Source organism: Anopheles nili, chromosome 3, assembly GCF_943737925.1.
Source record: "Anopheles nili chromosome 3, idAnoNiliSN_F5_01, whole genome shotgun sequence".
In the NCBI taxonomy this organism is placed as follows: Eukaryota; Metazoa; Arthropoda; class Insecta; order Diptera; family Culicidae; genus Anopheles; species Anopheles nili.
In genome coordinates this window covers 64,853,886-64,881,831 of record NC_071292.1, presented here as the reverse complement: position 1 = coordinate 64,881,831, position 27,946 = coordinate 64,853,886, and the positions used below count along the sequence as shown (strand labels likewise).

At 47.7% G+C, this 27,946-nt stretch overlaps 1 protein-coding gene across 5 annotated transcripts; it reads left to right on the top strand.

Annotated features, from left to right (window-relative positions):
* Positions 1-257: 257 nt before the first annotated feature.
* Positions 258-27,556, top strand: LOC128727339 (PDZ and LIM domain protein 3). Of its 5 annotated transcripts, none has more exons than XM_053821240.1 (9): positions 258-611; positions 12,292-12,617; positions 12,682-12,868; positions 21,240-21,389; positions 22,083-22,139; positions 22,736-22,836; positions 23,459-23,503; positions 25,895-26,036; positions 26,189-27,556. In XM_053821240.1, exons 1-9 carry the CDS (start codon positions 504-506, stop codon positions 26,324-26,326), a joined length of 1,254 nt encoding a protein of 417 aa, XP_053677215.1. In that variant the 5' UTR covers positions 258-503; the 3' UTR covers positions 26,327-27,556. The 5 variants fall into 5 exon arrangements, with proteins under 5 accessions (XP_053677215.1, XP_053677214.1, XP_053677216.1 ...); XM_053821239.1 differs by lacking the exon at positions 258-611 and adding an exon at positions 6,437-7,022; XM_053821241.1 differs by lacking the exons at positions 258-611; positions 22,083-22,139 and adding an exon at positions 6,437-7,022.
* Positions 27,557-27,946: the final 390 nt, after the last annotated feature.

Genomic DNA, 27,946 nt, shown 5'->3' with positions numbered 1-27,946 from the left:
GCGAACCGTTCCCTTCCGTTTCCGCTCGTTAGGGAACCACGCCGGTCACCACGCGACATTGAAGCCGCCGCTCAGTTGCTTCGCAAGAGAACGTGGGTGTTGATCGTACGGAACACGGCCGTAAACAGGGAAAGGTTGTGTGGTTTCGGGAAACCATTTCGCGGGAAAAAACGGCGAAAAGCGATCCGCCGAGTCGGTCGAGGAGACGTGAACCCCAACATCAGTCAGTTTTCAGCAGTGACGAGGGTAAAGTGTTTCAGGGATCAGCAACACTTCGGCAGCAGCATCCCGGAAGGCGATCGTGTGAGCTTCTTCTAGTGGCGCCGGTGAACACCTGCGGAACCGGAACTAGACGGTTGGTCATCAGAAAGGTCAAGTTTGACAGGCTTTGAACGCGTCTAGCGCCAAAGATCCAGGCCAGGTGTGTGGCTGTGTGTGAGTGTGCGTGTCTGTGTAGCGGATCGGTCAATCACCTGTCGTGAGAGCGGTGGGAAAAGCGCGCGATGGAGTGCGATCGGCAGCAGTATGAGCGGCCAGCCTTTTGGAGACCTCCCCAGACGAAAACGTTCGCGTTGCCGTACGGAAGGAAGCATGTCCACTTCAGTGAACAGGTGAGTGACCATCACCGGCAGACGGTGCTCAGTGGTGTTTAGATTTTCTTCTCTTTTTTGGAAAAGTAGTTCAATTTTCCTTCGATTTTTTTTTTGAAGCATCAGGTGTTGCAGTAATTACTTACAGTGCCGTACAAAAGAAAAACACCCGGTATCTGTTGGTATCCCTAACTGCGAGTGTTTTTCCGAGTCGCAAAGAATTTATGTGACAATTTTTTTCCTTCCACCTCATGGCTTCTGCTCGCATCGTGAATCCAACGTTGTATCGGATGTGATCTTAAAATAAAACGCGATCGCAATGCGTCGGGACCGGGTCGGTCATACGGCCCTGTTCGCTCGAATAATGGCCCACCCTTGAATTATCGCAGAAGAATAATTATTGTTTGGCCACTTTTACTATGTCAGCCTATTTTTACCGTGCGGCAACGGGTAAATCATGCGAAGTAAGGACGATGATGACTCGGACCGCGATTATTGGGAAGCAAACAAGCGACATTGAGCGACCGTTGACAAGCATTGCAGTTTGGGGGTATTTGGTTTACTTGGATCCGTTTGCTTTTGACGAACACTTGGAACGACCAAATGGATCGATCGGAAAGATCCAGCGACAGCTCGGTACAGGACATCGAGCAATGCGAGTACCGCGTCAGGCGCCATTTTACATAATTTGTGCTCGCGTTTTACGTAATAACGTCTTTCGTACACGTCATCATGCGTTCTGGCTGAAGAGGCGTCAGCTGGCGCTCTAAATGGGAACGCCGATTGAACTTGTAATGGAATTTCAATTGAACTGGCACCGCGTGCAAGACGGCACCGGTTACCAGGGTGCTGTTGAATTGTTTTGAAATATTTGTACATTGCGGGGAGATCGAAAACTACAATCGTCATTCAACCGTTGTTGCTGTCGAATGGTTTACAATCGGGTTTCGGAACGACCAGCTTTCTCGGCGTCTTTACAAAGTGTGCATATAAAAATAAACGCTAGCTTGAAATTTGTTGATACTGGGATGAGATCATTGTAGGAGCCACCCACTTCCGGCAGACAGCAGCATCATCAGTTCTATTTAATTCTCGCCTAGCTGTAAACACTGATGTCAACTGTTATGACAAACGTCGACTTTGTTTCATTGTTTTCCTAAATGCATTTAACAAGTTTAGATGGTCGAGGCACCACAGAAATCTAAGCTCTTAAATATATCAGCAATTTTCTTAAGTTCTGAATTATATTATAGTTATTTCTGTAAATTTAATGTCCATTATGCGATACATATTTTCGAGCATGAAACCACTCTCAGTTTTCCCAACGTTCATTTACGCCTAAATGCATGCAACACGCATATCATGCAATGCAAGCTTTCGCAGAAACAATGTTCGTACGATGTTAAGGGATAAATGAGCCCAAGGAATACCCTTCTCACCGATTGCAAGGTCTCTATTCCTTCCACAGCAAAGGGTGAATGCGTCCCTTCATGCATACAGCCCCTTAATTCCGGGTTAATTTACGACGCGTGCCACTTGAGATGTTACCGACGGCATCAAGACAAATAACTGCAAGAAGCACTGAGATTGATAGGATGCGTCGAATTTCATGTAAATGGATGCCTGCTGAATAATGTATGATTAAGAGCGATAGCAAAACGATTTGCATACGAAATCTTCACAATCATTCTTATTTATAGAACAAACAGGCGCCTATGAATTTTTCAGTATACATAGTATGCAAAGAAGAATTTGTATTTTACGATAAAACCATTTCTATTCAATACCTTTTTCGATTCATACCAAGAGCTTATCTGGAGTAAAACAAGTTTCTTGCCGCGAGTTCAATCCATCAGATATTCTATCATTTTGGAAAATTTCCCACAGGAAAACAAGTATTTTTCCGGCCAAGTAGAAGCAGGTAAACCTAGGTTTGCTTACGCTCCTGAAACGGAGCTCGAAAATGTCCCAAAATTCGCCCCGAACGTTCCCAGCCCGAGGTCGGCAGGTTTGACCTGCGGCGAACCGGATTCCCGGCACGTCTTGGAGCGCTCGACTTGAGAAAGCATGTCGGGCGTCTTTCCCACTGCCGGTTGTTTAAAACTATTGGCGGAAAGGAATTTTTAAAAAATTCGTCCATCTTTTCCTTTCCACTCGATGTCGATGTCCTGGCGAGGCACCTCACCGAAGGTGTTGGGAAGGTTGCTAGTTGCGTTGGCTCAGTTCCGCGGAAAAGTTCATTCGAAACGCAGTGTCTCGGGTCGTGTCCAGACGTATTTTCAAAAACCAGACCAGCATCCTAATGGGCATCGGATATTGGCTGACATTCCCATCAAGAAGGCTTAATTACGGCACAACATTCAACCGAAAAACGATGGATATAATCATCTCCCGAGCGGTTGCCCGAGCGATCCCTATCATCTCGAGTAAACGAGAAGATTCAATCATCTGGTCGTCGTCGGCCAACTGGACCCTGGTTCGGGGAACCACTCGAACTGACCTATATTTAGTAGCCACCGCCAAACAGATGCCGCTTTGAAGCGCCGAACATTGTTTGCCGACCGCCCTGACAGCCAGTCTTTAAAGCCATCCAATGCAATGTCGATCCAGCCGCACCGTTCGGCCACATTGTGGGTCCGGGTGTCCCGTCAGTCACCGCACTTCACGCCGGATGGAGGTTGTCTAGTTGGTGGAAAGTTCACACCACTCGCCGATGGTCACCGTACCGGAGCGTGGCCTATTTGTGGACGTACGAATCAATCGAGTTCCACCAGCAAACCGTGCGCCTGAGCAGATGGCGAGCGATGAAGGTAAGCTATGGTATTGAGGTTGGTTCGAACGTTTCAATGCCAAAAGCATAAATTTTCACGTCTGCTCGATGGGTGCCAAGGGAAGGATGCATCCACATCCGGTCTGACTGGAAACACATGTGAACGGAGCGTCTACCTATTCGTGCAGCATCGGATCAACGGTAGGAAAATTGAGCAGCACACATTAACGACCAATAACGCTTTGAATCGGATACTGCCGGAAATGATCGTTTAGGAAAGGATATGGTAGCAAAATCAGGATATTAAGCCTACACATTTACAAGGAATTTCCTGCACAGCTTCAACACGGGCTTAAAGGCTTCAAGGTGCTGAAAGTAAATCTCTTCATACTGAGGCTTATTATCCTGTTCCATTCTCTTTGCTTGATAAAACGAATCGACATTTAATTCCACCAAAAAGGATAAAGCAAGTTAGAATGCATTCCTCGTTAATTGTACCCAAACATTCATCAATCTCGCGAAACATTCCCAACGGTGCCGCTCTGTCTAAAATGCGCCATATTTCTTCCCAAAACTTGATGCCGCTGTCTCGTTCTAACACGCGCCCCCGGAACGTTTTCCACCGACGCCACGCTTCCAACATCCGAGTAGGCGAAAAGGATTCGCGCGTCCGCTTACAAAACGCGTGCGCGTGTATTGGTGCAGGCAGTAAAGCAAGATGGTGAACCTAACCGCCAGGAAACCCGTGCAAGGCACACCCTACGCTTGTGTCGTTCGTTAAGGGTAACGCGAGGGTTGCTACCAGCGGGTGGTGGAAATGGTCCGCGAAGGGACCGCGAGAGACGCTCGTGGAAAAATCGTGTTCCACCGTTGCGTAACTGCGCCGCCGGAAGCCATCTTTTTCGCGACAGTGCGTCGTTTTAGTACAAGCGATGGCTGCCATCGGCGAGTGCCGGTGTGGGCGTGTGGTGGAACAAAATGGGACCGACGCCCCGTGAGCAGGACGCGTGTTTGTGTGGAATGGAAGCATTGAAAGGACGCGCGTCCTGTATGGTGGAATGGGAAGTGTATGCATTAGGTAGACCATTTTTTACGATTTAATTCAAAAGAGAACGTTTTCGAAGATGATGACTAACAGCATCGCTGATTATGTCCTGTTTAAAGCACAAGGGATATTGTCGATTGTGGTTCGAGTTGATGGTCTACATTGCGAATAAAGTCGAGCATACTTCATCGAGAAAAAAAAAACAAAGCGATTAGATTTCATTCGCTAATCCACCGCCACATTCGCTGGTACGCAAAGAATAATGCATTAGCAACCGAGGGACCGATTTTACGAGCCTCAGCTTCATTGCGAAACGCTCCCCTTTAAAAAACACCATCCCGACCGGATTAAGTTTTATTTACGTGGCCCGAAATGGCCTCCACTGGCCACCCTCCCAAAACCGGCCGTTTCCATGGCAGCTTGTGGGGTGTTTTACCACATCGCAAGTGTGTCGGGGTAGGTCTTCGCGCGGAAAACATAACGACGGCGTGCCGGCAAACCAGACGGCAGTATATGCGAACGTTTTATTTCGGTCTTCACAAAACAAACGCCAAACGGAATGATTTGCCACTCGAACCAAACCCCATCGACACTCGGTCGTCATTTAGTCGGCCAGCATAAACGATTACGATGGTGGACGATTATGAATTTCAAAACCATCGCCCTGGGGTGTCTCAATCGATGGATGAGCCGAAGGTTGCCCGATTGCTGCACCATGCTCGCTACGATGTTGGTTTCACGCGCTGGCCGAGAATTATGACGAAATATTTATAGAAACTGTCCACGTCCCTACAGGCAACAGGTGGGCAACACGGGCGTGAAGTCTGTCCAGGCGTCATCGTTCTGCAGTCGAAATGAATGCATCGTGCATCTGCGAGGATGCAATAGAAATGGTGCATAAATGCGATTATCACACCAAAATCTGGCGATGAGTGTGCACCTTGCCGGGCGATTTGGGTTTACGGTCAATTACAACATTTTCGGGAGCGTTTTATGATCCCGAGAGCAGCCTTGGTTTAGATCATCAGCTAAGATCATCGTCTAAGTGTTGAAATAGGTCTAAAAGTATAGCTTAGCTGTGGCACGCTTTGAGATTTTGCACTATAAAAGTACACTTACTCATAGAGTACAACGAAATCCATCGACAAACAACCCACCCGCTAATAGTTCGGGTGGGAAAACATCCCCGAAATTGCAACACTGTCGTGCCACTATTCCCAGCACGCGTATGATTCATGTGTGTGATTTCCCATCGTAAACAACGGTGTGTGAGAATCTGTTCGACTGATCCGTTCGAAACGCTTGACGTTTCGAAATCTATCGGTCACCATAGCAAGCCATGATTCCGAGCCTCGATACTGGTACGCTGCGTATGAATAAAGAGAAGCTGACTCAAGCTGAGCAACCCTGCCAATCGAAGGGTTGAGAAAGGTTTTAATTAGGATTCGATTGAAGAAATGATTAAATTGGAAGATAGCTAAGTGATGTCTCATACGGAGTACACGTTTGACAACATTTTGGTCACTAAATGGGTCATCAATCGGTGCTACAAGACGACAGTGTGCATCACTCTGCCTTTTTTGTTCTCATGTTATGATCTCATACGCTCAGATCCACTCGTTGGTTGGCGAGCAAAAATACCTGACGAAGCATCGACCATGCTCGCATCTGCTGACCATTGCATCTCGCTTCGAAATCACCCTCTGGTGCGATCGTGCACCGCTCGGGAAATGAGTGACCGATCTACGATCACGATCGGACCCGTGTGTGTGTGTTTGTGTGTTTGTGTGCTCCTCCACCAGGGGGTCGTCCCATTGGGAAAATTCACCGCCCCAAACCCAACCCCGAGCTGGCCGAGAGTGACCATCCCCGGTGGTGATTTAAAATAAATATCTGATTTTTCCGAGCACTGGGTGTCCGTGAGTGACGCTCTGAGCCAAGCCGACGGAAAAACGGACCTCGAGCGTTGACGAGCTGCCGGTGCTGACGGGGATCGCAAGCAAAAGTGCAACCAGAACGACGAGCGAGCGACATTCGAAACGGTCAGCGCCCGGAAGCCCCAAGCAAGCTGGTGTGTGCGCGCGCGTGTGGGTGTGAGAAAGCAAAGAGCAAGCAAGAGAAAGGAAAGGTGGTTGAGAATTAGTGCCGTGATCCGGGAAAACTATCGTGCAAAATAATCACAACAAAAAAACAACAATAAAACCAGTGTGAACCTCCCGGAAAAGCGCCCGATTAAGAGCCTTTCGGTTTCTGAGATTTTTCGTGTGATATAACGAACGACCAGTTCGCGCTTGGTGCAGTGTTCGAGTGCCATTTCCCTGGCTACGGGGGTGATATTTTTACTGTTACGTTACGAATTTTCTCGACCGTTCCCGCACACACGCTCGTGCCGAGTGGTGACTGTCCTGTTCCCGTTTCCCGGGAGTTTTTCCTAGTTCACCCACACACACACACACACACACAAACAAAAAACCAACAGCACACCTGACGTGTGTTCAGGATGACTCCTAAGCCACACGATTTTCTCGTCACGCTCCGGCGCCCATCAGCGCAGGTTCCGTGGGGCATCCGGCTCGTCGGTGGCACCGATCTGAACGCACCGCTCATCATCACACGGGTACGTACAACGGCTCCTTCACCTTTGGGAACGATGGAATGACTTTCAGCGCGAAGGTTACGATCGTGGATCCCGATCTGGCTGCAGATTCCCCACGATACGAACGATGAAAAATCCACTGCGCAGAAGAGCAAACTGTCGCCAGCAGCGAAGGGTAAAGCAGGCGAAAAAACATGCAACAAAAATCCGACGAAAACGATCGTCCTAAGCTCGCGTCCTGGCGCGATCGAGGCGAAATGGGACGATGCTGGGAAACGGCAGGCGGGATGTCAAAACAATCTGCTCCGTCGCTTTGTTCGAGCAAACGAGTTCGAGAGTGACCAAAAACCCAACGAATTCACTGCCATTGGCCGTGGCGTGAGGCGGTTGCCAATAAAATTTTAGTACCATTTGCAGTGTAGCGCAATTTTTCAGCCCGCCAAGGAGCGCTCGATGTACTGCAATCGACGTGCAAGCGTGGCTGCGGTGTTGCATCACTATTAACGTGCTGATTAATGGCTGGTTTGCAGCCCCAACCAGTCGATGCAGCGCAATACCGGGACCGGGAACGAACGAACGGTTTTTACTGTCCCGAGCGGAAGGCAAATATTATTATGAAAGGTCGTTCAAGCCACACGCGGATTTGCGATCCGGCCACGAGCTCCTGTAGCGATCGCCAGCTCGTTGCAAGCTGCAATCCGTCGGGGTGGAATAAAACACGTCCGTTATTTACATTTGCACCGAGTGCATTGTTTTGATGGTCCGCGACGGGTTCGAGGGAAATGTTTTGCTCCTTCGAAGGTATCAACATGCGCTACAATGTGTGGCCAAGATTGGTTGCACTTTGTGTCCCGATCGACCCAGAGATTATCCCTTTCGGTGGGGGGTGGATGCAAGTTGATGGATACGTTGGGGTTGTTGTTTCTTTTCGCTCACCGAAAACAAGCAACACCGATACGGATAATAAAGTGTGAATTCAGTAACACTCAACGTACGCGAACCACATTCGAGAGCGACGTTTAATCATGCAAAAGTACATTGTTATAATGTTTTGATATGGTGCGAGACTGTTTGTTTGGTCGTGTTTCAATATATCTTCTTATTTGATGTGGATTTGGAATGAAATCTCACTGGAAAGCGGTCCATAATTTAACGGGTTTTCATTTAGCGCTGATCATACACACTCCCGAAGGTCAGACGTAAACATTCGCCCAAGTATTTTCCTGCTCCTGAAAACTCCTTTTTGCAATGCGCCCAGTGGTATATCTATTGAAATTATGCGTAAATTATGTGCCCCCCCCAATCCCCAATTTGGCGATCCCCACGGAATGGATCGTAATTTTCCTTCCAATGCAACCTGCCTCGAAAACCAGACGTCGAACTCAAACGAATGCCTTTGAGTGTCTTACTTTGCGCGATGAAACCGTTCCGTTTTTCCTATTCCACCGTCTGTTCCGTTCCCGCCGACCCAAGCAACGGTTCGCTTCCGCCGAGAGAGAGAGCGAGGAAACGGCCGTGACGCATAGCAGCCAAGCGCATTCTTGGCAACCGTTTCGAATTTCCCTATCACTCGCCTTGCCCCGGGGCGGTGAAAAACCACGCACGAGCGTAGACCGCTTCCGAGCACCTACTTCCGACGGTTAAAAACAATTTTTCGCATCCTCGGTCACATCCTCGTCCGCCGTTGGCCGTCCGTCGCGCTTGCTGCTGGCGTCCTTGGTGTGCGAGTGTTGGATGGTTTTTTGTTTCTCCCTTTTGGTTTCCCAAAGAGAAAAAAAAATGGCGAATGGCGCAGGAATATGAAACAAATTAGTCTCATTTCGTGGTGCTTGTCCTCGATTTTTTTTCTCTCGCTCGTTTTTCCTAACGAGCTGGTGAAAAATGGCAATACATTTCAACCGATCGAAGCTGTAAATGAGTGGCTTCTTGGCGCTGTGGTGATTTATTTCTACAGTGAAAAAAAGTTAACCCACTGCAACGGGTGCATGATGCAGAGCAGCGACCGTTTAGTTGATTAACCTTCACGTCCCACACACTCACACAGACACATACACAGAATGCACTTAATGGATGCGCCAGAAATGACGCAATAAGTTTTCCTCTTATTTTTCCCCTCTTTCTTAACTTTTTTCTACTGCTCGGCCGTCATCCATCCTCATAACTACATGGCCTGCTGTGGTGACGCCGTCACAATCTGTTAACATTTTATCGCCTCACTAATAACTAGGTTAGCTAATTAAAATTTACATCTACCGAAAGACCCGCGGGTCCTTGTAAGCGGGATGATGCTGTCGTGTTGGCCCAAAGAGGTTAGGTAGTGTTAGTCGTTACAATATTAAACTATACGCTGTCGAATGGCTCTTAAAAATAGATAAAGATTCTGAAAGGAATAAATATCAAGGTTTGAATTGTTTTAAAATTTTGGACGGATAAAACTATTTTAAGGTATTAGAATAAGTTTGTACCTTCAAACAGAAATTCTAATTTAAAGGTTAAAGTGAACCTTCATGCTTCTTTTCACTTTTATTAAAGAAACCTCAAATGCATGCGTAGTCTGAGACCGTTTTCTTAGAACCCCCAAACCAACATAAGTGCTTTCGAAGCCCTTTCCGAGTGACACTAAACTGCCGGCCGTAAAAAATGTCTTTACCCTTTCGCACACGCTCGCAACGATTCAATTCCCTTATCTAATTTCCTCTCGGTGCTAATTTATGCATAAGGAAAACTTTATCCTTACCGCCCCCGGGCACGGCACAAGGAATCCTTTTTACGCTTTATTTCGATAAGATACTGAACTTCTTTGCACTTTTTGGCCCGCTCCTACAACCACCACCGAGAACTATCTGAAAGAAAATGTCTCCGCACCCCCACTCCACTGTGCCTATTGGTGTCCCACCGTTCGTTAAGATCCTTTTTGCTAGCCTCGCTCGAGCACGATCGCCGCCGGGATGCCGAGTGCATTGCCGTTTGTATTATAATTTATGTTCAAAGTCCTTTGCTCGGTTCACCGGCACGGTATTCCGCCGCACGTACCGCAAACCCTCCCAACACCCACCCACACGAGTCTGGTGGAAAAAAGATAAGAGTTCGTGAAAGAAAATTACAACCAGACGCTACCCCCTTAGGAGCACCTTGGTCCTTCTGCCGGTTCGAGAAACGGGACCTCCAGTTCTTTCTTCGGCTTTATCGGCGTGCGGCGAAAAACTTTGTCGTCGCTGATTTTCTTTTACGGTGACACAAAACCGAGCTGAGGGAAAAGCCTCCCCCAAAATGGTGGACCCATTGGTTCGGAAAAACGAACCCCAACCTGGGCGGATGTACCTCGGGTGGGTGTGCCACCTTACTACCTCGGGCCGCAGCCATTTTTAATTAATGCGAAAATCTTAATTAGATTTTCATTTATATTAAATTTCTAGATAATTTATTATTTTAATCTTGCGAAACGAGCCGACCCAGCACCGAATGGGCGGGCAGCCCGAGAACCCTAGAAGGGTAACAGTTTTTGCCCCAAGAAACACGCCACATCTCCTTCAAGACGTTCCTGTTCCTGGCCTTCACCGCCTTGGGCAAAACTCATTCAATCAGATCCTTTTATCCCGACCCTGTGGCTCTCCGCTTCGAAGTGGGGAAAAGCAAAGCAGTTTACCAGACATGGGTCATGATTTCAATGCTCAAGACCGGCGCAAGAGCAGCTAGTAATATCGATAAAACCTATGCCTGGGCCTTTGATTTCGTCGTCTTCTTTCAGCGTGACTCCACACCACCACGCGAACACTCCGGACGGTCGTTTGAAGTTGTTTAAATATTTAGCTTTGCAAGCGAAGTACCCCCTGGCTCGGCCATCTTTTTTTTTCTCTCGCTCTTTATTATTCGCAAACGGAGCAGGACGTCGGCGTCGGTTAGAAAGAATCCTTCTTGAGACGTTCGAAAGCCAATTTTGCCCAACGTCGTCCACAAAATGGAACCAATGTTGCGTGACCGGACTTCGGCCAAAGAAAACACGAACCATGCCGAGATTTTTCCCTCCCAAAAAGATACCACATCCGGTCGGTGGTGGTCGCGTCTCGGCCACCGAATGCGGGGACACGGCCCATGAGGGAACGGACGGGCCACACCCAAACGAAGGGTTGGTTCCTTCGAGGGGTGGTTTTTACTGGCATTCATTAGCATTACAGTGGACTCATTTCGGCTCGCAGCATATTTACAAAGCCGGCCCTTTCCCACAGGTCGCACGGAGGCCGTCCTAACGCGCCCGAGACCGGAGCCCGGACAGATAGGGACACAAATCCCTTCGAACCAATCACCGGGCGCGGTGCAGCTGGCTGTTTGGAGCGAGGGTTGTGCCGACGTGTACGAAACTTTTATCTCGCTCGGTATCGGAAAAAGAACGCCGTCTCGGTGTCTTCCGGAAAAAGGGTGTCTCCTTTGCCGGAACATCTTCCGGGTGGCTTTTCATGGGTGTCTTTTGTGTGCTGCGAGATGTCCTTCCTGACGCGTTATCGGTGCGTTTCAGTGGGTGGAATGTTTATGCCTTTTGACGAAGGTATGCTACGTAGCGTGTAAATAGAAACGACACGTAAATAGGGTTGTAAACGGAAGGGTGTACGGGAAAATGGTAAGATTTCGGATGGGTGGGGAATGCAGACGGTGGAAAACCCGATAAACAGTATTAAAATAAGCTTTGATCGATTATGAGCCGGTCAGGATTTGATCCCGAGCTGAATCGTATTCTTTAATGAGACATTTATTAGTTTTCTGGTTTAATAAATTTTTCCATCAAACAAATAAAAGCTGTATTAATTTGACCCAGGATGAAATAATTATCTTATGAATTGCTTATCTTATGATTTGAAATTTAAACGCCTCAAATCAAAAGCTATTATATTATTTGATCCGAATTACTTTCAAGATTATATATTATAAACAAATGTTGGGAATAATCTAATCGCTCATTGATTATGGAAATCGTAATTCCTACGATAACGTAAGGGGGTTTCACTCCAGAGAATTATTTCTCACGCTCATGAGCAATAGCAAAATCTTGCCACCTCAAATCCGGAACTGGGCCGATTTGATGAGTTTCGAGAAATTCCAGTTATCGAATCCTGTTTGTGTGTCGGTCACCGCTCCCGAACCCACCACCGGAATCTTATCAGGCTGGCACGCAATTCAACTGACCATCCGAAAATCGGATCCAACCCCGCAGACCCGGTTTTGGTGGGAAAAAGGATCCTCAAGAAACCGAACCAAACTAACCCCTTTTTCTTCCGACGGCACATTTCTTCTACAGGTACAGGTCAACAGTCCGGCCCAACCGGAACTGCTCCGTGGTGACGTGATCACCAAAATCGACCAGTACGATGGTCGAGACCTAACGCACAACGACGCGCAGAACCTGTTCCGGAACGCCGGCAATCAAATCAAGGTGACGGTCCGTCGTGACGACAAGGTGGCCCTGCACCAGAGCGCCCATCCGGTCAACGGTAATCCGGTTGCGGCCCTGCCGTCGGGCACCTATGCTCAACCGTACCAACCGTACGTGGATCCAACTCAGCCGCCAAAGCCGCAGCTACACCAAAATTTCCCACCGCCGGATCCGGCTCAGCTACTGCCGAGGTAGGACCTCTTTCCACGGTGGTTCTTACCGGTTCTAATCCACCCTTTTTTAACACCTCCACAGCATTGCGACGGCTTTGCCGCACGGACCACAGGCATACGCGGCCGCTTTGGAACGTCCGCTGGAAACGTTGCCGCACACGGTGTTCCCAGGAGTCGATGAATCTGGCGCTTATCATCTTCCCAAGCAGCCGTATCCGCCACCAGCTCCGATCGGCCTGAACGATGCCAGCGAAGCGATCGCTAATCAGGTGAGTCCAGCGTGGCGGGAGTCCTTTTGTGGGGTGTCCAAGCTTTGCATCCGTTCCACGTCAGTAGTCGCCAGCAATCCGGTGTGAATCTGTGGTGTTAAATCGCGAACTATGAACGATTGGCGTGGTCGTGGGACGTGTTGAAATGTGTGCATTTTGAGAGTCATTACACCGCGGGCGTCAGTACTTCCTAACGTGTGCGTCATAAGGTGCCGATGTATTCTATAATCGGTAGCAAGTTTTTAATTGGTTCCATAACACGTAGAAAATCATTAATTTCTTGCTTAACTTTATTCTCTAACGGCTTGGTAGACAGGACCTGCAGTCTAACTTATAAAACAGTGATAAAAACTGAAAGAGATGAGTCTAAGAGATTTTTAAACTATTAAACATAGTTTATTTGTTTAAATAAACATAAAACTATTACACAACTATTGTAGTGCATCTGCTAACCATTCGTGTTAATGAATTTGATGCTAAATCAAATGTAAATTGATACTAAAAGCTTTAAGAAAAGTTTTAACAATTTAATTCTGATTACTAATAGAGTGCATTTTTGAACTTTTTTATGCTATTTCATTATTCAATTCAAGACTATGTTTATTTCTTACCCTCCCGAAGTAAGAAACTATGTTTATAAATGTAAATTTTAGCTAAGACGCTAGAACACTTCGGGAGATTTACCAAGTTATTTCTTAATGTTCTTCATTCAACTTAGCGCACACTCCCGTGATCCTTCCATTCCCTCACAACGCCTGCTTCGATCGATCGGTGAAGCAAAACTTTCTTTACCGTGTAACTAAGCTACCATCATCTAAGCACCCTCACTCCCTCAGTCACACACACACACACCCTCGTGGGTCGCGCACACGCGAAACAAAGAACATCAACAGGGGTTGGGGAAGCGTTCGCGAATCTTTTGGAAAATTTTAAATTACTTTTCCACCCCCTTAGGGGCGCCCGCGGGGGAAAAAGCGAAACGAACGCGCGGTTAGCAGGAGTTGAAACTTCGCTACTTCGCATCCTGGCAACGACCGGTGGTTGGGGAAGCCATTTTAATATCAACCCACGCCCCGTGCGCAGTCGAAGGCGTAGGGGGTTGGTTTAGGGCACACGCGCGGCCCCATTCGCGCCCAATTCGCGCTCCCCCTTGAAGCCTGCCACCTCCATCCGCAACACACCGGCTGCTAAAGACAGGCTGGTGTCACCTAGCAACGAGGCGACGTCGTAGCAGGCTGTTTCGGCTCTCGGCTTTCCTTGAAACTATCGCTCCGACCGGAGGATGCTTTCATGAATAAATTAAATTTTCCCGTGCCGAAAAGCGCGCGCGCGTGTGTGTGCAAGGAACGGAGTTTCACGAATTTCCCGAGCGAAAGAAAAGGTGGCACTCGCTTCGAGCAGCACCCCTTTGGTGGCTCGTGCTTTGCGGTTGGGAAAAGTGACAATCTCGCTGAAGATGAGTGCCCTCGTGCGCTGGTACGGCAGGGATGGTTTCACCCTTCAGTCACGCACCATCTTCGCGACCACGTGCCATGGACCCTTTTTCCCTTTCGCAGCCTCCGGACGTGACGGGATTTAGAGGACTCCTCCGGCAGATGGAACGTGCACACAGGCTCACATATGGCTTGGCTCGTGCTCGACCGAGTGTTAGCGCGCGCCCGCGTGTGTGTGTGTGTACGGTAAAGGGAATGTCATCCCATGACACATTAATGTCTCCCTTTTCTTGACGTTTTCTCGCGATGCCCGGGAAGAAAACAATACTCTCGAGAGTGTGCCATCGGCCATCCCTCTCGCAGAGTGGCGTATTTTCTTTCCACTAATAAGCAACGAATTTGACAGAAAATGGCGTTCTCTGGTGGGTGCGATAAGCAGACGAACCTTCCCCGTAGATCGAAGAGTTCTGAAACTCTGAGCGTTCTTTCGTTCGAAGACGCACAGAGTTTCCCAACTAAACCACACATCGCACATTTTAGCTGGGATTACGCGTCTTACAACGGAGTTTGTTGGAATGGAATTTTTCCACGAATCTAGCTGTGGGGTTGAACGCGCTCACTCGGTGCCTTCGACGCGAACGCTTCTAAATTTTACCCATCACAAGCGCAACCACAAACTTATCCTCGCGAGTTCGCTGCAAAGCTCACGGTTCTTAGCGTTGCATTAGCGCGAGGCCACGCCTTGCACGGGCAGGGAGTAAGAAAACTAATTATTTCCACATACATTATTGCTATCGGAGCGCGTCAAATAAACGCCAAGCGCGGCGGAGCTGCTTGTTACGGCATCGCTGGAGCACCCGAAGTCCTTAGCGTGGCAAAACATTCATCCTTAAGCCCGCCAACTGCAAGAGACTGGCGAGTAGCGTACCGAGAATCCGCTTCCCCACATGGGAGTGCGATCCGTCGAAGATGGAGAAGTCCCAGCAAATCCACTTGCGGTGATGTACGGAAAGTTAAAATTTATTAAATTTGGCGTGTTTGAGCTACGTTGGTTTGGTTGGTTCCTTCACGGAACGGTGCCTGGTTTTTGTAAGATAATTTTCCTGGCGACGTCAGTTGGGCGGGTTTACGCAAGTTGCCAGCGCAATTACGCCGTAAGGCATCACGGTTCATCTTATCAATTCGCCTGCCAAACTGGCTACTTATAAAATTGAGCTCGTTCGGCTTTTCGATCGAAATAGTCTTATAACACACGCAAATCAGGGTCTTACGCGAAGGAGGCGAAACTGTTTCAATTTTCCTTGTTTTTCCTCATCACTAACAACCCGAGCTTTTATCGACAAGTAACTGGAAGAGTGATGCAAATAGCATACATTTAGGCGCTTCGTGAAAGGAATTTTCATCTAATGGAAAATGAAAGATTTTCATCGAATTGCAAACGTAGGCAATGCTCTATCTAGCATATAGCTTTGCAATACAACTTATCAAGCAATACACTTTAGAGAAAATGTTCGATTCACACTTTTGTATTACATGCCATTTGCACGACTTTATCATGCATTACTGTGAACGTAATGGTACGCATTTTTAGCTCTGAAATTTAACGATAATTTTCCAAACACCTATCAACTGTATTACACAGACACAGACTTATTAGTGTAGCAATTCGTTCAACATGCTTCGCAAATAGATGACAAAGCAATCACAAACTACGCGATGGCCTGTTTACAATTGAAAATTTTCCGTTTCAATGAAAATAATAAATAACTTCAACACATGATACGAAAACTACGTCATGCCCCTACAAACGCCGTTGATAACCGTCAATTACGCACAACGAACGTGTGTCTCGCCAAGAATATCATCAGTGATTTGATTTTTCCTGGCCACACGAAAACATGTTTACTCTCGCCACCCATCAGCGGCCAAAACTCACCACAGCCTCTGGGTCAGTACGGTTTATTTGAGTGTGGCCTTGCGACCGTGATCCACCACCCAAGGCCAGCCACCGAGGGTGCCACCCAAGGACGGAAACTGATAGTGAAACTATTGCCAGCCCATCGCTCGGCAAATAAATCTTGCTTGCCCAACGCAAACCCGACCTTGGCAGCTTTCCCTATCGAACTGCGTTCACCGAAACCCCGTCAAACACCCCAGGGGGCTCTCAGCATGGCACCGATCCAACAGGGCGTCCTGTGGGGGGGCCAGCCTAGCTGTCGGTAACGCCACCTTCAAGGGCAGTATGCTCAACATGTGGTACCGGAACCTCCTGTCCCATCGCCTTCAAATAGCTCCCGAACGCGTGCTTGTGGGAAAGCTGAGGAAACTGACGACCGAATAGGACTCGCTCTGCCCTTCCGGAGTCGTGGACTGGTCATCCTGCATTCATCACACTGTCCAGCATCAAGTTCATCGTCCTGTTCTGACATGGGTTGGAAAGTTGGGAAGGACTTGCTACAGCCCGAGTTATAGACCGCAAGTTCCGATCACCTGTGGAACGAGGGCACGCGTGGTAGTGGAAAAGGTAGACGTATCATCGCACCGACATTCCGAACGACCCAGACCCAGACGACACATTCGGCACAATCAGCTTGGGTCCGTCTCATCCTACATCTGCCTCAAGGTGTCTCTCGTGCGTGATGCTCACACACAACGTTCAAAACAGCGTGCCAGGGATTGAGCATCGCCTGGTCTGTCGTCGCAAGTGGTCGGACGGACATAGGATAATTTTAGCCAGCTTCACATACGCCCGCTTCGTACGACCGGTTGTCCTCTGCACTCGAACGACCCACCCTGTGGCTGTTTCCACGCTCGCCTAAAAATAACTTCTCGACCATTCGGCATAAATGAGGTCACGCGAAAAGTCCTCGTCCTCGGACGATTCGCTTCACCTCGGTGGCGTGGCAATTAAAACCGCTTTATTTGCCTTGGCCGCGGGTAATAAAGGTTTGCTGGGACCGCGACAACCTGTCAGCTGCTGGAGGGCGCTACACAATTCAACACCCGAGCGTGCTCCCAAGCATGAGCACCGAGAATGTTGGAACCGTTTGCTACGGACCAATTCCAGAATGTGAATAATTGCCGCACATTTTTCCCTTGGCACCAATCCATTTGTTTCGTTTTGCGAGGGCGCTACCATATGTCGCCGTTGTTGGTGTGCCTTCCAGTCACCGCGGTAAATTTGCGTGTCATCATTGCCAAATATAATTTTGCGTTTTAAACTGAAACTCAACTAACGTGAACCAGTAACTCGGAATACTTTTGTTTTGTGACGTTAATGACATGCTTTTTTAGGGGATTTGGGTGAAATTCTACAAAGCATCCATATGATTGTTCCAGTACCTTTTCCTAATGTACTCTGCTCATAGCCTACTCACGATGGCTAAAAGCAAATGTCAAACCATCTGTCAAAACCGCATCATTTCCCGCGGCCTAAACCCGAACGCAAAGTTACGCAACACGCTTTCCACCGGCCGTACCGGCTCGGTTACAAAGTAGAAACAGTGCAGCAGTACTTACCGATATTTCGATACAGTCAAAATAAACAACCTGCCCGGCGAGCCATCAACCTCCGGCTTGGTACACGGAACTCCCAACGAGTCACCCCGGGACGGGCTCGAGATCAATCGATTAGACAAACCACAAATTCTGGCCCACAAACTGCCAGGCCGCGTTCGAAAGGGCAGTTAACCTTTTTCCCTTCACGCGGTGAAAAGCTGGGTGGAAAACCCATTGCCAGGAAAGACGTAAACAAAACTTCAAGACCCCGCACTTCGGCCGTAACCGCGCGAGTTGGCGCGCATTTTCCCACCCGTGCGAAGTTATTATTTTCTTGTGTGTTTTTTCTTCCTTTTTTTCTGCTTCATTGAACCATTAGTTGACTACTGTTCTTTTCAACAACTTCTCCTTCTCTTGCTTTCTCTCTCTCTCTCTCTCTCTCTCTCGCTCTCTCCTCTACCACGATGTATGGTTGTCTTGCTTTTGCTTCGGCGTGTACATATCGCTTTTCCCATTTTCCCCCTCGTATCCCACACGATCGCTCACCACTCACGTCACTTTCTAACGTCGCAAACAGACGCAAACTCACCCACACGCGAATCCTTGGCAAATGGTAAACCATTGGAGGGCATTTCCCTCCCCCTTTGCGTTCTCGTTTGCGTCTCATCGACCCATCGCGGTGGGCCAGAGCGTCGAAGATTTTCCATTCGCGATCGACCAGCCCGAATCAGTTGCGCTCGGGAAACGTACATCGACAGATCAGCTCTCAGCCGTGGTCAGCTCGCGATCGCATCCTTCCATAGCTTAGTGCCCTTCGGTTTCGTTTTAGCCCTTTTGTGTGCTTAGTGGAAAGCCAACCCTTCGAGGTAGTCTCCTCCCTAGCAGTGCGCTTGATCGCGTATCCAGTGTGTGCGTGTGCGTGAGTGTGTTCGGGCATCAAAATGGCCTCCGCTTATCAGTACCGTGGTTCGCCCGCGTTCATTCATTTCGCGCATCGGAATGAAAACTACGACGAGGCCCAGATCGACTACCAAGTAAGCAGGCGGCAGCTGTCGGCTGCGAGCGATCGGGGAGCTGGGGAGTTTTCCATTTTTCCACGCGTTTTGTAATGGGTTCGCCAATGGAACGCAGTGTTGAGTGATAAGCCGTGTGCGTCAGCGTGTATGGATGGGTTTTGGATGGTTTAGAGCACGAGCGAAGAAAAAGGGATCATTAGTCAGACCGGCAAGGATCGGCTGTTTGGCTTGTATGCAGTTTAGATCCCACCCTTGGCCAGCTCAAGGTGAACGCTGACGCACGTCAAGCGCTCGCCAAGTGTCTGCGAGATCGCAAGATCGTTAATTAAACACTCCTGGCTATCGATCGCTTCGAGTGCCTGAAGACGGACTCACCACCCACCCGGGGGGGGTCTGGTTGAAATCCAGCCGTCGAGATTACGAGCGTGATAAATTCCAACGTCCACGCCCGCCAATAAATCACGCATTCGAGCATGTTTTGAGGTTTTCTTTAACGGCTGGGTCGCTAATTTTGCGGCGAAAAATGGCGCCTGGATGCCGCAAAGGAAAATTGACCGTGCGGTCAACGGATGCGGGCGTTTGCGAGGATTCATTTGCGGCACCATCCACGGTTCGGGTGCGCGGTCAAGTTGGGTCGCTTTCGAGCGTGCGCTTCAGCACGCGGCCAACAAACGGTCCATCTTTTGGGTGGGATTCTAAAAATACGGATCCCTCACAATCCGCGCTCCAGGCCGCGGTCGCTTCTCGTTCGGTTCGAGGTGGAATATTAGCCAGACATTTTCACTGATTTGTGTGTGTGTTTGTGTGCTGGATAAATCACGCGAGGTTGCCATTTGGAGGGCAACTCGGGCTTGACTTGAGGGCGAGCATGAGCCGTTATGTAACCGACGGAAATGGCGAAAACAAGCATCAAGTTGGTGGCTTGCGAGTTCAAAGATTTATTATTTTAGCAGAATGATCGTTCGCCACATGCAAAACGCAACAACACTCGACAGTTCGGTATGATAATATTCTTTCAAGTACGAAAAAAATGCTCGTGGATTTTTAAACCTTCAATATTTAGCCACCACAAATATTATGAATGCTCACATTTCCCTACAGTGTAGTGTGTGTGTTAAATTTTTGGCGCCTCATTTAGCAAAGATTATTAATCTCAGCTCTTAAAGAATGCCAGCCTGTCACAAAGCAATAACGAAAGATGCATAAATAAGTCCGCCCTCGACGACAGAAACAACTCCGGATGAATGTAAAAATATCATAACACCATGCCAGGCGCTGATGAATTATGGCCCCGAGCAGCATGCCCGCTGCTGGTCAGTCAATGGACCGCGCCTGACATTGACATAGATTTTTCGAGAAAATCCCTGCGAGGTCACACGCGACGAATCAGCCCTGTTACTAGCGGCACGTTGCATCGGCACACTGACAAAAAGAAAATATACCTTTAAAAAACGCCCTAAAAATAAATTTCATTCAATTTCTTTAGGGCGAACCTTCGAATCACGCCATTCTCGCAATTTGGGCAGCACAAGCCGTTTCCTTTTTTCCCTTTGAATATTTTTTTCCCCTTTTTTCCGTCCATTTGGCACGTTCAGACAGATTTGCCTGCTTTGATTCCTTCTCATGGCCAACCTCGACACACCCGTTCGAGTTGTGGGTTTTGGCTTCACGATAGCAAGACGCGTTCCAAGGTAACCCGTGACTGTTTCTTTAGTTTTCGTATGAAAACTTTCCCTTTTTTCATCGCCCACTCCCCCAGCGATGGGAAGCGGGAAATTTGTTTGCTTTTCGGCATTCTTGGCGAGGAGCGGTCAGCTCTGCGTTTTCCCCCGCCACACGGTAACAACAATCGCCGAGAACACGAGCGTGACGGAGGCCATGTGGGAATCATTTCATCACCTCAAACTCACGGGAAACGACGGTCGAGCGGGAAATGAGCTAACAATCGTTTTGCTCGTGCTAAAAAGTACTTCAACTGCGCAAATGCTTCCCACCCACCAGCGAAGGTGTTGTGCTGAAAAAGAACCGATTCAATTCAATCATGTACACCTGTTGGCAGCAGTGTTGCCAGCGGTGTTGCCGACGTTGCTTTTCTTTACGCTTCTATCACTTTGCAGCGTGCGCCTCCATTTGAGAAAAGACCGTGAGAAAACTAATTATTTTTGTATCGATTTTTCACTTGACATGGTTGAATGACGTTTCTAAAACCTTCAATAAAACATCTTCAATCGATAACCAAACAATCATTGTAGAAAAATTAAGATAAACCCTTCTAAAACTGTTTTCTTACCGTTTTTTCTCTCATCCCAAACCGCGCGCCCATTGTATATTGAAACCATTCCTTCCAAACTTTGTTTTTTGTTGTTTGTTAAACCTTGCGTGTGTTTTTTTTTCTTTCTCTCTTCCAATTTTTCCTCATTCCAGCCGTACCGTACCACACCGCTAGTCCTGCCCGGTGCCAAGGTGCCGAAGAAGGATACGCTCCCGACAGAGTCTTACCTCAGACACCACCCGAACCCGGCCATGCGCGCCCCGCCCGCACATGACTACACAGACACACTGATGAAACAGAAGGTACAGCAGTACTGGCGCTAGGCGGGGGTATCAACGGCGGATTCTCCACCTCCACCACCACCACCAGAATCGCTACATACTATTATACACCTCCACCCTCAGCACCCTTATCAGAGCTTTCCCTTTCATCAATTAGTCCAGGACGCGTAACGATCAACGCACCATCGTGTAGATCAATCTCAAACACATGTATTAGATATCGCCACCGAAAAGCTTTGTTCCCTTTCCTGCCACCCACGCCACAAAATTCTTACCCCTAGCACCCTCTCACGCCGGGGCGCCCTTGCGCCATTCGAAAGGGAGGCCTTTGTTTTTCTAGGATGCCGGAAATAAATTTGCTTTCAGCGAAACGAAAACCCAACCGGGGGCACTATGAATATGTATCACCTTACCATCCTTATCGCACAGTGACGCCCAGTGAACCAAACCGCAGTGTCTATAATCGTTCTGTTCTCAATTTTTTCTCTTTCCGTCATACCGTGCATCTCGAATTTGTCCACCTTCTCATAACCGTCAACGATCGTTCGATTTGTCTGAAACAATCAAACGATGATAAATGTATAATCGAACAAATCACCCACCAACTCCCTGACACGAATTTCCTCCCATTTCTAACAAACAACCGACCAATCGATTATCTTTTCCCCAAAAACCTCGACTCATCCCATCGATCGAACACTCGCACTCTCGCAGCTCGCTGAAACCGTGATTCATCGAGTGATTGGAGACGAGCCACCGACCGGTCCGAAGGTGCTTGTCAACTTTTGTACAACTCTTCTCGTTCGCTTCCTTCTATTGCCGCTGTTCGTGTTCGTGTGTTTCGTTTCTCGCGCTCAAGCTGCTCTTGGATTGGTTTTAGCTACGACTTTTAAATTCTGCTTGCCTGGCACCACGGCTGGAAGCAACTTTCCACCTGGTGCTTGTCCAGGACACACCCAACGGAGCTTCTGGTTCGCTCCCAACGCCTGTCGTCTGTCGGCGTCGGATTTCATACCGAAACACTCTGTTTTCAGCTTCTTATTACCCTCTCTCTTTCGAAATCGTTTTTCCTTTTGTTTACCATTTTGTTTTGTGTGTGTGTGTGTTTTTGTTGCTTCATTTTTCAATTTACGTTCTATTCTGTTTATGTTACCGATACGTTTATGAGTTTCTGTTTCCCTTTTTTGTTCGAGTTTTGTTTCTTCGGTGTTATTTCGTTACTGTTTCTATCACCGATTTGTTGCATTTCACTTTCAAGGAGTGTTTGTTTCTTTCGTTTTCGTTTTTCAACGTTCCTTTACAATGCCTCGCTGCGACCGTTCAAATAGAGAGAGAGAGATTAATTTGCAAACAAACCGTTTCCACAGGTCGTTCACAAGCAGTTCAACTCCCCGATCGGACTGTACTCGGACAGCAACATCGAGAACACGATCAGACATAGCGCTCCGCAGCAGACGCAAACCGTTCCGTAAGTACATGTATCCTCTGGCCATCCCTGCTCCCGTAAAGGAAAAGAAATACACAAACAAAACAAACTCCCACCCGGAGGTTGTGTGGAAAGTTGATTTTATGTGGTCGCGTTTTAAACGTGATAAAAATAGAAAAGAAAAAAAAACATTGTAGCCCCAAGGTAGAGCGTAAAAAAATTATCAATAATTGTATAATAAAACTAGGATTAGAAGAAACCTCCAAACAACCAACGTTTCGAGTGAAGTACTGTGCGTCTCCATCGATGTCTCAAAATTCAATTCAACTCAGCTTTTTAGTCAATTAATTCAATTACCATGATAAATTGGTTATATCTCTTCTCACATTTTGTTAGGCGGTTTGTTTTATCATTTGTTTCTCGATCATTCTGTTTTACATCTTGGTCATGTTGTTTGAACAACCATCCAACGTCCTCAACGTTCCAAAAACTCGTTTCATTCGATCAAGATCAAAGCCGCATTTCAAGGAGTCAACTTTCCAGACATTATGCAACACACACACACACTCTTCCTATCCTTGTTTTCCACACCCTCACCCCTTCTTGATGAAGTGAAGTCGAAATAAATGAAATTATAAATTTTTCTATGCACACTCGAAACCAGATCGAACGGATACACCAATCGCCATCGGCCAACGAAAATTGAAGGGTAACGCATCGTACGGTTGTAGTATAGAGCTGTGGTTTGGATCGTGGCACCTGCTATCGTTTGCCGTTTCGTTTGCTGCGCTTTTATGGCTGTCAATTGGTGTGCTTGCTTGCGAAAATTGGCCTGTCAGGATGCACCACGTGGTGCATCATGCGCTAACGCTTACGCAGCTCTGTTCGCGTATTCTCGTGCCGTCTAACAATACGCCTTTTGCTGCGAATGGGCGCATAGTCATGTTCGGTGCGCTTGAAGATGCTATTTGCCCTTTTTGAGCGTCCATTCACCCCCCCCATTCATTCACCTTTTCAACTGAACGCACCGCCTCAACGTGCGCGAAACGTTCCAAAACGTTGCCTCTATACGCAACTCCGATTGAAGCACGCGCCAACAGGCAAAAGAAAGCAAATTTAAAAAAAAAACTCTAAATTTAACGCTTTTGATGTCGTCAAAAACAAACGGATGTGCTCAAGCTACGAAGCTGACGCTCTTGTCTTAAGCTCAAGATCACAGCGATGTCGTACTTTGAGGCACTACAGTATAGGCATAGGAAAAATTTATAAGCCCTCTCATTCAAAGCCTCATCCCTGCCCTAGCCCAGTGCGTCCTATGCAGTGGAGTCTACACCCTCTCCTCCCATTCCTTTTCTCCACCCCCAGTGCCGGAGTGCAGGTATCATAAGCTGACCTTCTCGTTTCCAGCATCTTCATCGATCTGTCCTTCCTGAGGCAGAAGCAAAAGATCCTTGACGAGCAGCGTCGGCTCGAGCAGGAGCGGCAGCTCCACAAGCAGTATCCCTACCAGTCGTACGCCTCGCCATCACCGTCTGGCCGGACATCCCGCCAGGATGTGCCCCTCACGCCTCCTCCGGTACCTCCCCGACCGGAGGCATATCACTCCCAGGTCGTCGATCCACCGACGGGTCACTATCCGTTTCAGCCGAGTCCTCCGCAGCAACCCTGATCCAAAACATACGATCTCGTCCTCGGGCTCCTCGGAACCTTCTCTCCTAGGTCCTTCTCTGTTCCTAAAAACCACCACCCACCCCATCTGCTGTCCATCTGCTTCGCATTAGCTAATTGAAACGAGCACTCACCCGTGGGGGTAGAAAGTGTAACTGCATGCACAGTTGGAGTTCGAATCGGCTAAATTAAGAACCCCACTCGTGTTTGTTTGCTTGGAGCGTGGACAGCATGTCACAAATTTTGTCTTAAAATAAGTCTTTCCTTGACCCGACCCAGCGCTCGTGCTTGGGCGAAGGGTATCGTTTTCGCCCCATCTCCGGGGGTGTCTTAAATCGGCTCCTCGAAACCATCGTCCCATTGCTGCTGTCGCGTTCGTGCGCCTGTTTATTGTGATTGTTTACGTGTGATATGACGGGAAAGGACGAAAGGCGAAGCAGAACGCACGAGAACTCGCATCGGTCTCCGACGAGCAAACGCAAAGGACCAAACTTGTTCTTATCATTTTGCATAAGTGGTTATGGACTCGAAAACATTCGACTTCTCTTTATTCGAGCGGTTCAATTCAATTCATCAGAGCGAATACGAGAGCTCGTTGCCAAATCATAACTTATCGAGTTCCGTTGTTCTGCTTCGTTGCTGTGCTTTTAAGCTACGATTATTCACGTTTTGATGTTTGTTCGTTGTTACCGCTGAATAAATGTTACTGCTTGTTGTGATGTTTGATTTGAAGCATAAAAAAAATACCGTAATGAATTTTCCTCGTCCCAACGTTCCTAACGGCGTGTTACTTTTCTTTTCTTCCTTTTAAAACGTGTGGACCAAAACGGAAACGAAAAATATAAATAAAAAATAAAACGAACCAACAACCGAATCTGCAAATGTATGCATCACCATCCATCATGCTCGGTCTGTCCACTTTGTGTAACCATTAAAAATATGAAAATTTGTACCGTTTACGATACGCCCCTCTGGATGGCGTGGCGTGTGATCACCCACCCTTGTTGGTGTGGCCATGTACCATGTGCATTTGGATGTGTCAAAACTGAACACATCACCGCACGGAAAACACATGCACCTCTCTCTGAATCCGCGCCCGACCAATGACGAACCCGGGTGCGGGAAAACCGTATGCACACATACGTCCGTTCTGAAAAAAAACCAAATCACACACCACCCTAACGAAAATTTGCTGATTGCCAAAAATAAAATCTCGTTCCATTTGGCCGAACCGAACGAACCAAAAAAAAAATGATGAAAATCTCAAAACCTAAACACGCGCAACGAAACGCCAAAACGGACGTCATCTGGTCGCGGGTGATATGAACTTCTCTCATTCCTCGACATAAAAAAAAACTCCCCTTCGCACACACAAACGAACATACGATCATGCGTCTGCTGGCGGGATGGCGTCTGAATTCGGCCGGAGCAGCTACAAGAAGACCGTCGTGTTTGACCCGTGCAAAAGCGAAACCTACCGTGCGCTGCAGGAAGGAACCGGGGAAGGTCTGCAGGAGGTGCCGAATCCGATTCAGCCGAAAACCTTCGCACCGAACCGTTTAGTGCCAGGAAAGGTGAGATAACCACTCTGTTCAATGTTGCAGAAAAGAAATCGTTGCCTTTAAACGATCGTCGATCGCTGATGACGTGTTGATCGTGTGAAGAAAACGCACAAACCGATCAATGATCGTTTTTTGTTTTCCTTTCCTTTCGATCGCCCATACAGAAGCCTAACGCCAATCACCCCGCTCCACAGCCAGAATTCGCCTACCGGGTCAACTCGATGGGTGAACCGAACGAGAAGATCCACCAGAGTGGATCCTTCAAACGTTTGATGCTGCACGTCATGAGTGACATGGACTAGATCGCAAGGATCAACGCCGTGCGTGGAGCAGCGGCTCCAAGCTAAAGGATTACATACTTTATTTCTACACGCACAAACTCACACCCACACGTGGTCTACAGACACATTTAGTTAATCGAAGCGTCGTCGAGTTCGCTTCAAACGAAACCCATCCAAGAGCTCATTGGTTTTAATCGTACACATCCTGCCCGCGTGGAGGCCGACCATTTTTGGCTTGTTTGTGAGCTTCCTTTGATGAGGATATTGTCAAAAAATTAGCCCGAATGCTTAGGTCGCGGACTAGTCGGACTAGCCTACTCGAAGTCGTCCCAAAATCCCTTAACCCACCTGTCCCAGCAGACCGAAAATTTGAAACCGCGTGGTTGTTATGTAAATAAGCATTTGTTTGCCTCCTTTCTGTCCATAGTATTGTTTTACTTTGGGGCATTTTTTTTGTATTTTGTTCTTTACCATCTTCATTTAATTGTGAATCTTCTTCTTCTTCTTCTTTGCCTCTTCCATTTTCCCTGTACGTTTTCTATCGCCCTAAGCGTTGAGTTCCCTTTGTGCCATAGAATCACAGAAAACTCCCCGCAATCCGTCGTGTGTTGCCCCAAGGCATATTTGCATATTTAATTATTGATCTATCAACGTATTTACGCGTTTGTATATTCAACCATTCTTGCCGGTGGCCACATTGCCCACGCTAGTTGAGCGATGAGGCGAAGCGAGTGTATGTTCTAGTCAACGCTGATCGTTTATGTTGCAGCAAGCCGGGCGCCACGCCTGCCCTAGCGGCTGGTAGCTTACCCTGCGTAGCGTAACGCTCACAAGCAGTAGTTTATTTCGTTTATCTTCTTACCACTTACTGTTACCTTTCGCGAGGAATTGAGCGAAACAAAAAAAAAATCTATATCAACACTTGTTCGGCGCCACTCGCTTTGTGCGCTTCATTTTGCGAGCTGTGCGTTTGTTGAACTATGTTGGAACGTGTGAAGCACGTTTTATGATTGGGTGGAGGTGGCGACACGAGTTTGTGTACGGTGCATAGACGCACGCTGATGCAGGAAAATGGTGCCCGCAATGGCAAAACGAGACCACCCCCGTACATACACACGCACACGCTCTCAGAGAGGGAACATAGTTTAGCACGGCTTGCTACGAGATATATCTATTTATTACAGTTTATGTACACAGTGATATCACAAGCAACGATCGATAAAGCAGAATAAAGGTAAACTTATTATAAATCTCAAACGATCCGCTGATTTTCAAGAATTTGAAACAAGTATACCGTTTGACGACTATGCAGTGGTGCTCTTTTAATCACTTTTACTTTCTACTACGGGTAAAAACATGAGAAATGCAGTATTTGGAATGAGAAATATAAGTAAAAGGGTCGGGAACACAACAAACTATAAATGTTCGTTTGATATCATATAGCTATTGTAAAGATTGTGTGTAGACTTTTATAACATTCTGAGAGATGTTCTAGAACTATAAATCAGTTACATCCTGCTGGCGATATTCTAATACTAATATTCACAGGTAATACTTTAAGAATATCCGAATATATCCGTATGTAATCCGGTAAGATTTCCCGGATTTTCCGGAAACAGAACAGCTCTACTATTTCAGCAG